Source organism: Pristis pectinata, chromosome 3 (genome assembly GCF_009764475.1).
Source record: "Pristis pectinata isolate sPriPec2 chromosome 3, sPriPec2.1.pri, whole genome shotgun sequence".
NCBI classification, from domain to species: Eukaryota; Metazoa; Chordata; class Chondrichthyes; order Rhinopristiformes; family Pristidae; genus Pristis; species Pristis pectinata.
The window spans coordinates 59,879,041-59,891,973 of NC_067407.1; the positions used below are offsets into that span (position 1 = coordinate 59,879,041).

Here is a 12,933-nt window from a genome sequence, read left to right on the forward strand (position 1 = left end):
TCTTGCTCAGCCATTTCAAAGGGAAGTTAAGAGTTGATCTGTGGGTCTGGGGCACTTCCAGATCAGATTATGAAAGGATAATGGATTTTCTTCCCTCAAGGTCATCACAGAATGATATGCTTCCTTTACAACAATTCAATGGTTGAGATTACTGATAATAGCTTTTCAATTCCAGATTTATTTAATTACAGATTTTAATTTACCCAATGCATTGGTGAGATTTGAACATATGTTAGCCAAGCCTAACCCAAACTTTAACGTAGTCCAGTAATTTAACCATTACACCACCACACCTCACACTCCCATGTGAAATACTTTAAATCAGATATAACCCATGCAAAATGGATTGAGTGATGGCCTTATAAAAATGACCTCGAGCAATGTAATCTGGAGGCATGTCTATTTGTACCTGAACTCTGATTGACAGGAATTCCTACCTTTTCGGATAAATAGTGAAACTCATACAGGAAAAGAAAAACCAAAATACTACCAGCATATCTCCTGCTCCACCAGGGGCGGCAACACCCTTGACCACTGCCATACAACCATCAAAGATGCCGTCCGAGCCACCCCTTGTCCTCTCTTTGGGAAATCAGACCACCAGGCTGTGCTCCTTCTCCCTGCATACAAACAGAAACTGAAACGGGAGGATCCAGTACAGAGAGTCGTGCAGTGCTGGTCTGAGGAAGCAGATGAGCTCCTACATGATTGCTTTGAGACAGTGGACTTTTCCATGTTCTAAGACTCAGCTGCCAGCCTAGATGAGTGTGCCACCACCATCACAGACTCCATCAGCAAGTGTATTGAGGACTGTGTTCCAAAGAAGACAATACGGGTGTTCCCAAACAGGAAACCATGGATGAACTGGGAGATCAACTCCCTACTGAAGGAGAGGACTGCTGTACACAAATCTGGTGATCCTGCTCTGTACAAGAAATCGAGATATGACCTTTGGAAAGCTATCAGGAATGCCAAGAGATAATACTGACTCAAAATAGAGTCCCAGACCAGCCGTCAGTTATGGCAGGGCTTACATGCCATAAAAGGCTACAAGACGAAGACGGGCTGCATAGCTAACAACAGTGCATCCATTCCTGATGAACTTAACGCATTCTATGCGTGTTTTGAACAGAAGGGAAGTGGATTGTCACCATCCATCCTGACAGCCTCCAATACAACTGAACCTCTGGTCACCGTTGAGGACGTAAGATCAGTCTTCCGGAGAGTGAACACGAGGAAGGCACCTGGCCCAGGTGGTGTCTCTGGCCGTGTGCTCGGATCTTGTGCTGATCAGCTGGCAGAAGTATGTGAGGACATATTTAACCTCTCCCTGCTTCAAGCTCAGGTCCCACCTGTTTTAAGAAGACCGCTATCATCCCAGTACTAAAGAAAAGCAAGGTAACATGCCTCAGTGACTACCACCCAGTGGCTCTCACATCCACCATCATGAAGTGCTTTGAGATGCTGGTCATGGCAACGCATCAACTCCAGCCTCCCAGACAATCTTGACCCACTGTAATTCGCCTATCGCCAAAACAGGTCTACGGTGGATGCCATCTCCCTGGGCCTACACTCAGCTCTGGAGCATATGACAGTAAGGCACCTACGTTAGACTATTGATTATTGACTACAGCTCTGGCTTCAATACAATAAACCCAAGCAAACTTGTCACCAAACTACGAGACCTAGGACTCAACACCTCCCTCTGTAACTGGATCCTTGACTTTCTAACCAACAGACCGCAATCAGTGAGGATAGGCAGCAATACATCCGGCACGACTATTCTCAACACTGGTGACCATAAGGCTGCTTCCCCAGCCCTCTACTCTACTCCCTATACACTCATGACTGTGTGGCCAGATTCTGCTCTAACTCCATCTACAAGTTTACAGATGATACAACCGTTGTAGGCCGTATCTCAAACAGCGATGAGTCGGAGTTCAGGAAGGAGATAGAGAGCTTAGTGGAAATGGTGTCATGACAACAACCTTGCCCTCAATGTCAACAAAACAAAAGATCTGGTCATCAACTTCAGGAAAGGGGCTGGTGAACATGCACCTGTCTACATCAACGGTGCTGATGTCGAGAGGATTGAGAGCTTCAAGTCCTGAGAGTGAACATCACCAAAACCTGTCCTGGTCAAATCACGTAGATGCCACAGCCAAGAAAGCTCACCAGCACCTATACTTCCTCAAGATGCTAAAAATTTGGTTTGTCCCCTTTGACTCTCACCAACTTTATCAATGCACCATAGAAGCATCCTATCTGGATGCATTACGGCTTGGTATGGCAACTGCTCTGCCCAGGACTGCAAGAAACTACAGAAAGTTGTGGACACAGCCCAGCGCTTCACGGACACCAGCCTCCCCTCCTTGGACTCTGTCTTTAGTTCTCGCTGTCTTGATGAAGCAACCAGCATAATCAAAGACCCCACCCACCAGGGTCATTCTCTCTTCTCTCCTCTTCCATCAGGTAGAAGATACAGGAACCTGAGGGCCACCAGACTTAAGGACAGTTTCTAACCCCACTGTGATAGACTATTGAATGGTTCCCTTATACGATGAGATGGACTGTGGCCTCACGATCTACCTTGCTGACCTTGCACCTTATTGCACTGCACTTTCTCTGTAGCTGTGATACTTTACTCACTTTACTCTGTACTGTTATTGTTTTATTTGTACGACATCAATGCATTCTGTACTAACCCAATGTAACTGCACTGTGTAATGAATTGACTTGTCCAATCGGTATGCAAGACAAGTTTTTCACTGTACCTCAGTACAAGTGACAATAATAAACCAATACCAATACCAAAGGAGAGATTGCAAATTTTATTCATTCTGGTACCTCGGATGGCATTAATTATGGATTGCTTGTGACCTTTACTCCATCTTCTAATGGTTTATGTTGTAATGCTGCAGACTAAATGCAACAGCACTTCATTCATCCATGTTAAATGCAGTGGGTGAGAAATACCTGGAATACTTAATCAAGATACCACTGGAACTCACTTTGCAGATTTTCATGGCAGGGCAGACACTGTGTGGGCACCCCTTCTGCACTCTCTTTCTCGTGCTACCACATGCTTCCTGCCAGAACTGTGCACACACTCTCACTGCAGTCAATCTTTGTGTATGGTGTTTGGTTCAAATGCAGCATGATGTCTCAACTCTTATACAGGTGACCCTTGTGTTACAGGAGGGGGCGGTTTCTGTTCCTAGAAAATGATCCATATTATGATTTTCCATAACGCAAAGCTGCAAGATACCCAAGTTGAAAAAAAATAAAATTTGTGTCAATTTATTTACTTCCTTTTCACACAAATTCCTTGAGAGCAAATTTTAGTTAAACCTCAAATTTTTAGGAAGTGATTTGTGAATTCTGTAAGGGTGAATTTCTGTAACCCAAACAGCCGTACCTACAACTTTGCAGTCTATAGCCCAGGATTCTCAAAATTACAACTATGAATCTAATAACTTTTCATATTGTTCCCAGAGCCAAGTTTACACATTTGCTTTGTTTCCACATGGAACACTTTCACTATCAGCTTCCAAACTACTGATGTTGACTTCCACTGATTTAAAAACTTTCTAAGACCATCTTGGGACTAGACTAAATTCATAAACTCCGGCAAGGAAGAGTGAAATTCATTTCTGAATTGATGAAGTTCAGGCAAATTGGACTTGTACAGAGAAGAGGTTTTCATCCCATGAATCTGACTGTATTGAATCCAATTCCCAGATGTGAAAGAATACAAACACATGCCATTGCCATCCATGTTTCGCACTTCCTTCACAGATTTTACTGAAGCAATAGGAATTTTATCTAATTCAGCTATTTTCTTTTAAATTCACAACATGTTAGTGCTTAACATAATGATTTCAATGTATTTTAAAGGAGAAATCTACCCAGAGAAACAACTTACCAGCTTCAAGCTACTGCAGAAATATCTAACATATTCAAATAAACTGTAATAGGGCATATAGAGGAGAGGATATTTACTATGCTGGCAACTGTATTGTGCACCCTTGAAAATTAATGCTCCTCTTGAATGGAATATACTGCATAAATGATTGAATTGAAATACAACTTACATCCTTTCATTGAAGTATCAGTATGTATTGGGATCTCTTGAAGGAAGCTAAAACAAGAACAGTATAGTAGTATTCTTGAGGCAATATTGGATCAATCTCTGTTTACCTTTCCATTTCTTCAATTCTAGTTCAAGAATTGGTTATGAACTAATTGAATTCAGTTGGGAATGATACAATCAATTGCTAGAATGTGCGTCAACCCCATTCGGTAGTTTGTGCTTTAACATGTGTCCACTAGGAAATGTATTTGCAACAGTATCGTTACGGTGGAGATTTTTGACCCAACATGGGGAGTTAGGGTTAAAAGTGAGCAAGGTTGTCAAGATAAAAGGTCAGTATTTGAAATGCCATATCGCACAAGATCAATTGTTTCCATTTTCCTTGTGGTTGAATTTCATGAGTCTTTTGCCAGATTTATCAATAATTGGAAACAAAATCATCAGGTTGATTGCCATCCTATTGAACTTGTGATTGACGTGAGTTTCATTTGTTTTGTTCTGCTTTAGTTGTGATCAGTTGAAGTTGTTCTACTTCTGTCTTGTACATAGTGATAGCGAACCTCTCTTTTAGATCATTTTACTGGATGTGGTGCTGCTGGGCAGGCCAACATTAATTGCCCATCCCTCCACTGGATCAATTGAAAACCACGCCTCTGAAATAAAAAACATCTGACTGTCATCCATAAAAAACAGAACAAAACAATTTCTTAGTTTTTTGGTTTGGAATGACTCATTATAGTGGAATGTATCTGTATGAGTACAATAGGGTTGCAGAGAGCATGTTCGAACTCTTGTGTTCCTTCCATTCTCCTTCATTGTTTTGATCACACAGTGGCACAGTTAGTTGAGCCACTGCCGTCACAGCACCAGTGCTCCAATTTCCTCCCATATCCTAAAAATGTGCAGTTAGAAGGTCAATTGGACACAGTAAATTGTCCCTAGTGTGTAGGTGAGTGGTAGAATCTGCAGGGAGTTGATTAAAATGTGCAATGAATAAAAAATGGAATTAATGTAGGATCAATGCAAATGGGTGGCTGATGGTTGTTGCAGACATGATGGGCTGAAAGGTCTATTTGACATGCTTTAGCTCTTTATGATACTATGATGATATAAACAGATATTGGTAGACAGCAATAATTCTGATCTGCATTCCTTGTTGATGCTAGCATTTAATGATGCTTGTCTGGCATGTAGCATTTTTCTTTATTTAATTGTATGTGGGCCTAGTCATTGTAAAATTATGATGCTGGTATTTAATATAATTATCTCCATTGTATAATTATGAAAACATATGACTAATGACATGAAAAATTATCAAAACTTTTGAAATGAAGATTATGTTCTGAAATCAAGAAAACAAACCAAATAATATGAATAATTCTTTTGTGCCAGCAACAGATTTGTGGATTTGTACTTTTGGTTTGAAGTTTTCTTCACTCACCTGCTGTAAGTATTGTTGGCTTCTCAGGGGCTGATGACCAGTGTACTTCACTTATGTGATCAGTCTGAATATATAATCCCACACAGTGAAGGTCACAAAGCCATTGGTAAAAACAAAGGCTTTACCGAATATTCCCATGCAGCTTTACAGAAAACACTTACATTCCATTACTCAGACTTTGATTTGACCCCCAGCCCTTGAAGTGAAAGGCAAATAATAAACTCAATTCAATCATTCAACAATGGTTACTATAATTTAAGATGATTTTCATCCCTGATCATCCTGCCTAGCCCAAAAATGTAGAAAGATTTTTTGTCCATTATGAGTTTCCAGGAAGAACAAACAGATGCTGGAGGAACTTGGTGGGTCAGGCATCTGCACCACTGAGTTCCTCCAGCATTTGTTTCTTGCTCCAGATTTCAGCATCTGCAGTCTCCTATGTCTCTATGAGTTCCAGAGGTACAGGGAAATAGGAGAGGGGAATGGAATGATTGGGAGTGCTGCCCTAGGAACCAATATGGATGTGATGGGCCAGCTATAGAAGTAAAGGTTACTGTTCTGACTGAGATCACCAAACTTGGGTCATTGAAACTAGTCCTATAGATCCATTTGATTTCCTGCTACCCATTGCACATTAAGACGTTGCATATATCTTTATTTTGTAAAGAAAAATAAACTCAGTCAGTATACATCAGTAAATCAATTTCATTGCATTGTGGCACAAGATTTGGCAAAAATGTTGTTCTTGCAATAAATCTTGTTTTACAATGATCTCCATACAATGTGTAGGTTTTTCTTCATTATATTATTTAATAGATCTGAAAATGTGAACATCTATCCTAGTATACTCTCTGACAAATGCAAAAAGTTAGTTATAAAACTTACTTTCACTTTGTATGACTCTGGTTAGTATTTTCAGCAATACATTTGCAAAATGGTTGAACAATAAGTTTAGGTTTTACATCAGGAGAAATAGTTTGAAAGGTACAAACCGACTGGTTGAATATTGAAACTAAGTTTGTGATTATTTGTCTGACTATTTTGTCATGAGCATTCGAGTCTTTTGCCTTTAGTTTCCCAAAAATGATCTACCCTTTCCCCCTCACCTGAGGGTAGGTCCTTCAGCTGCCCAGATAGGTGTCTATGCATATACTTTGTACAAATGATTCTTATTGTCATGTGAGCTTTGATGGTGACTATTTCCTGACAAATAGATTGCAGTGCATCACAGCAGAGTCCATCTTATCTTCTTTCAGCCTCCAGTTGGGCATGTTTCCAGTATGTGTCACTGGGAGAGAAAAGGAGTAGATAATTGGCAATTCAATTTCTGCTCAGTTATTATGGATTTACTGAGTTTTGTTTAATTCTCCCATTCTATATGGATGACACCTCATGTTGATCAGACCATTGATCTTTTTATTTCAGATGCATAAATAGTTTCAACTCATTCCCCATTGTTGAGATTCTTTCATAACTTTGACTCAGCATAATGTCTTATGGAAAATTATTGTCATTAGACTACTTTTTACTGAATTAAAAGCAATTAACATAATTTAATTTTAGAATAGGTACTGAATGATTCAGAGAAAAGAAAGATTCCTTATTGTTTTCTTGTCACTATCTGAAAGCCTGCAGTCCTTTGGATTCTCTCATTTGGATTTCATTCCATCATAAATATCTTGAAGCCTCTTGTTATCTATTTGGACAATGACTCCCATGGGATTGTGCATTGCCACTTATAATATTAAAAATTATGTGTAGATTTTATGGGTTGCATGCTCAGCAGATTAACAATAACCAATCCATGACCTCTGCACAAAACTGATTCTTCTGAGTCCACTAATATTGAACTAGATGTAAACATTTATTTTATTATTATACATGGAATTGAATGAATGCTGTTAATAAACTGGATATGCATTTTGGACTTTGCTATACAGAATATGTGCAGAGCAGGATCTATACTATTCTCAGTATAGAGGGGAATTGAAGGAACTTGTTGCAATGTATAAACATGAATATTGGTAGGTTGATACATAGCCCAGCAATGTGCTTAGAGGTGTAATTCATTTGATGGATTTGGGTGTATGGCTAATGCTCTACTTATTGCAATGAAAAGCACTGCCATGATTAAATATTTCTTGCTATTATAGGAATATTATTCATGATAATCGAACCAGCCATTATTATTTCATGATTTGGGTCGACAAGTAGTTGAATGAAGTATGCAAGTGCCCATTAATTCTTACCTCATCTAATCTGTAATTTGAAAGTTCAATATCTTTTACTTCTTTTTGATTGAAATTTAATTGAAGTTCAGGGATGCTTCCAGCTTCTCTTTTGTTTGAATCAATAAATAAGTTACTGTGAGTACAAGGGAAAGATTACATATTATTGCATTAGCTGAAGTGTTGTTATATTATTAAATTTGAAATTGCTTTCAACGTGCTTTGAGCTCTCCACTTTCTTCAATGAAATTCTAAATCAATATGTTTGTTTTTTTCAGAAATATCTGGCTACGCTGAAGAGATCCCTCATGTTCGCTGGAGGCAACAATGGCTGGAAAATGGGACCTTGCTTTTCCATGTTCACCATCAATATCGCTCATCGTTTACCGGGCCTGATCCCACCATCTACTCTGAATCAGACTCTGCTGAGGAAGAACTCAGAATTCTTCACATTTCTGTGATGGTCAGCTATTACATTTATGTCACTTCCTTTTTTTATCTTAAAATGTTGTCAGTCCACCTTGATATCTTCTATGAACTTAAAAAATATCAACAGGTGTATTTCTGAGTTGTGTTTTGTTCCTTGCACTGATTTTACTGCAGGTTTGAAATTAGTGAGTTGAGATTCTAAGGTGATCATTTCAGTAGCGAGGGAATTTGGAGAGTTGTGGTTCTAAAGATTGGAATTAGCCACATAAGGAAAGGGTTTAAGTTATTTGAATAGTGGCAAATTTGCTCTTTACAATTGAACCAAAGTTCAGTGAGTGACTGAGTGACTTGTTCACTGGAGTAATATTTTATTTTTTTATTGATCATTAACAGTATGGTTGTCAATGTGTTATTGTTTTTAGTAATGAAAGGCCATTTGTCTAAGTCGCTACTGACAGACACAGCTACTGCATGGACATTCAAATGCATAACATTCATATAATCAACACTATATGATTGAAAATTCATTATCCACAAGTGAATCACATTAAACGACTGTGTCACTCAAAAACTTTGATAGCTTCTGTTGTGAGTCACCCTTGCAATCCCGACACAGTTTCAGTGTTAGAACCTATGTTTTCCAGTGGGTACCCATCATTCAACAGTCTGGGCACAATGCCATCTTACCTCTGCAGGGCTGAACTAGGAGGCCTACCAAGAGAGCAGAATATTTACCTGCATCAAGCTTACGTATATGGATATATTGCAAAGGTAAAAATGCTACCTGAGGTGAAATGATTGGCGGCAAGTCACCAGGTTCAGTCAAAAGAATGGATGGTCCAGTCTTTTATTGGAATGGATTACAAGATAGTTGTGGTTGATGTGCCTAATTCTATTGAATACATATCAGATTGTTAGGATATTTTGGTATTAAAAACCTGTGTTCTGCAATGTTAACTGATGGATGGTGGAGTACGTAATTAATGAATGCCGAAGTAAAAATAATAAAGCTAAGTTTTCATTACAATTGCAGTTATATAAATGAATGGCACAACAGAATTAGCATGATGATCTGAAGGGTTTTGTTTGATACCAAAGCCTGTCTCTTCCAATTTGCCAAAAATTCCTGCTGCATCAGTAGGAATGCAGACTTTTGCATGCATCCATTTCTCACTGACTCTAAGACAGAGCTCATTTGAATATATGTGGCAGGTGCTAATTCTGATCCTGTTGAGTTGCCTGCCTTAGAAGGATAAGAGAGTTTGCCTTTGCAATCGTTACACTTGAATTTCTTTAAGATCTCCTTCACTGCCTCAGCTGCACTGAACAAGAGAAATAATTGATGGTTGACATTTGCGAAGGATGGCATAAAATTTGCCAGCAGATATATCCCACTTCTCACAATTCTTTTGAACATGCCAGCAAACAGTTGGCAGATGAGTCAATTGAAGATCAAAGATTAGATGCAGAGACCTGTCTGCAGGTGTTTTGGAATTCATCCTCGTTATTCTTTTGCCTTAACTGGATGTGATCGCACATTCTGATCAGTCATTAGAATTTAAATGGTTAAACAATTCTATATAATACCTTTTCCTCAACTGCACTTAGACTTGAACCTTTCATTGCTTTAAATGAAAGCAAAGTGTTTCTGATTAAGACTGAAGTTAAGATGTAGACCAATTAATCCATGTTGCCAAAGATAAGGGTTGTGATTAAACCAATAATAGATATGTACAGGAAGCAACTTACTTTTATGAGGTAAGTTTCAAAATTTTGCTGGCAAGTCACTTCACCAACCTTTGAAACTGTTAGCTCTGGGAAGACGCTGATCGAGCAAGCACTTATTAAATGAGAACCATTATCCTCACAGCAGACTTTATGGAGCCAAGTTCATTAACAATGAACAGATTAATTGCATATTTTCAGAGATAAATGTGAAAGTATTTTGATAAGAGGATGTAGTATTGGTAAAAGGCTTGTGTCAGATTGCTTATATTAAAAATTAATCTGAATGGATTTGCCTAGATTTTGGATTTCATTTTAAAGAAGTTGAACGTTATGTGTCAGGGATATTTTTTAATTCAAATCTGCTAAGGACATTTAATTCATATTATTAAATTGTACTGGAACCTAGGTCGGAGGTGATTCTCACCTTCACAACCTGAACAACTAATGTGGCCAAGCTGAATACATTAAATAAGCTCATACAGGATGAAAAATCGAATGACTTCTATAATGGCAGGTAATCAGCTTAGTCACATTACTGCCCCAACGTGAAGGCAAAAATTAACCTTAGTATTCCCTGTCGCTCCTCATAAATTACAAAAAACAACTTTGCCAAGCGCATAATCATTAAAATCAAATGCTACTGATAACCTATATTAACTGAAACAGCTCAGGTTGGGACACACAATTCTGTTTTGGGTCACACACTCTGCTTTATCACAGCCAATGCAAATATTAGAAGTCTATAAATGAAAGTCAAAAAATATACCAGTGATTGGGATGAAATTTAAGACAGCCTCGAATAATTTTGGAGTGTAATTTAAGGTTTTAAATTGTCTGCCCTTTCAAATATTTCCTAACACATCATTATGCCAGCTTTGCATTATCAAAGCAACTTTTTAAACTTTTTTTCTCTCAGATTTCTTCTCTATGAAGGTAGAGGTATATGATCAGGAATTAAGCCAAGGAGATCTCAGTATTGATTCTGGGTCCCAGAAAGTTTTGTAGCATCAGGTCAAACAGGAGCAAGGAAACCTCTTTCTGATTATCTCCTGCCACTTTCCATCAGGTGTTCAACCAATGCCTCTCCATAAGTGAACAGTCTCAGTAGGAATATAGCCAGAACACAGATCTGCTCAGGGTGGGGAAACTTCAATGGCATCTCCAAGGGTGGCTTGGTGGCACCACTGTTGACTGAAACCAAGCTAACCCACGACTGAGCAATCAGATCAAAGTTCTGCATTTTTGCTACATTTAGCTGTAAATGGAATGGACAATTCACTTGAAGAGTTGGCTCCAAAAACATGGATACAATAAAGTATGTACCTACTGGATACAATATAGTCTACTGGACCAGGCAACAACGCAATTGCAGAACTGAAAACTTGTGTTACAGAACTAGCCATGCCTCTAGCAAACAGGCGCAGCATAGTCGCAGCACTGACATCTGCCAAGAAATTACCCAATTATATCCTGTCCACAAAACTAAGGGCAACTCCAATCTGGCTAAGTACCACCGTATAAATCTCCTTATCAATCATCAACAAACTGATGGAAGGTATCATCTGCAGTATCATCAATCTGCACTCACTTGCCAGAATCTGCTCCTGATACTCATGTTATTTTTCTCAAGGATATACAGCTCTAGTTGACATTATAGTGTTGATCCAAATATGGCTATATTTGTTGATTTGAAGAGGAGAGAAGATCTGAATTCAAGAGGTAAGGAGAGAGTGAGTGCCTTTAACAATCGGGCAGCATTCACCTAAATGTAGCACCATAGAGCCAGGATAAAACAGAAGTCAGTAAGAATCCAGGGGGAAACTCTCCAGTGGATGGAATCACACTTAGTATGAGTAAAGATGATGGTAATTGTAGATCCAAAATATTCCATGCCAAGTGGCTCATCTCCTAGATCTCTAAAACCTTTCATCATCTGTAGTCCATAAGTCAGGAGCATAATGGAATGGCCTCGATGTACCTAGATGAGTTGTCATTCCAACAATACTTAAGATCAACATCATCCAGTCAAAATGTTTATTCACCCCACCATCCATCACCTCAAACACTCACCACTTCCACACTGGCAGTGTACATCACCTACAAGATGCACGTTAGCAACTCACCCAAGGCTTCTTCAACATCTCCAAAATATAACCTTGATCACCCTGCTAGATCAAAGCTGAGACTGCATAGGGAGACCAACATCAATCCCTTCAAAGTTGTATCATCCTGTTTTGGAAATATATCATCACACTTTCACTTTCCAAACTGATAACCATGTACGATAGAGGTGATGAAGGTATGACAGACGTGTTTTAAGTGGCTCTTAGACAGACACATGAACGTGCAGAGAATGGAGGGATATGACCATGTGCAGGCAGAGGGATTAGTTAAATTAGGCATCAATAGCTTAATTATTTCGGCACAATATTGTGGGCTTGAGGGCCTATTACTGTACTGTACTGTGCAGTGTTCTATGTTCCATATCCTGGATTTCTCCTGGATTCCAAATATTTATGGATCTCAGCTTTGAGTGTACTGAACAACTGAGAATTCCAAAGGTCCTATAACCCGCTTGGGTGATGATTTATTTCCATTACCTGATGTTTAGGTTCCAAACTCCTTATCCTGAGATGTTCCCCTTTTTTATGCATAGGTCTTTTAAGTATTCAAAATATAATAATAATTGTTAATATTTTCTACTGCTTTGAAAACTTTGAATGTCAGAAACATGCAGGGTATTTGGCAGTTTTGACAGCGGGGATATCAATGATTTCTGTCAGCTGTATTGTTGCAGGGCTTATTCTGACCTTGCCTCACACGCTGCCCTTACACCTCAAAGGCCCTGCTGTGCACAAAGCCTTCACCCACCATGGATTGGGCCAGCTTCACTTAGATAGGTGGAAACTTTTCTCACAGGACAGTGGTGAGGGTGGATGGTTTGCATCGACTACAAAATCTGGGCCAACATTTCGTAAATGGAGAAAAAACTATTAAGTGATGGTGTTCAGGGA

At 39.0% G+C, this 12,933-nt stretch overlaps 1 protein-coding gene across 4 annotated transcripts in view; it reads left to right on the plus strand.

The window, feature by feature from the left end:
* astn1 (astrotactin 1) overlaps positions 1–12,933 on the plus strand; it is a 1,815,355-nt gene that overhangs the window by 358,887 nt on the left and 1,443,535 nt on the right. For all 4 annotated transcript variants that reach the window (XM_052011000.1, XM_052011002.1, XM_052011001.1 and 1 more), the window contains exon 2: positions 8,041–8,225. In XM_052011000.1, the coding sequence (XP_051866960.1) occupies positions 8,041–8,225 (185 nt within the window). The remainder of the gene's footprint in view (positions 1–8,040; positions 8,226–12,933) is intronic.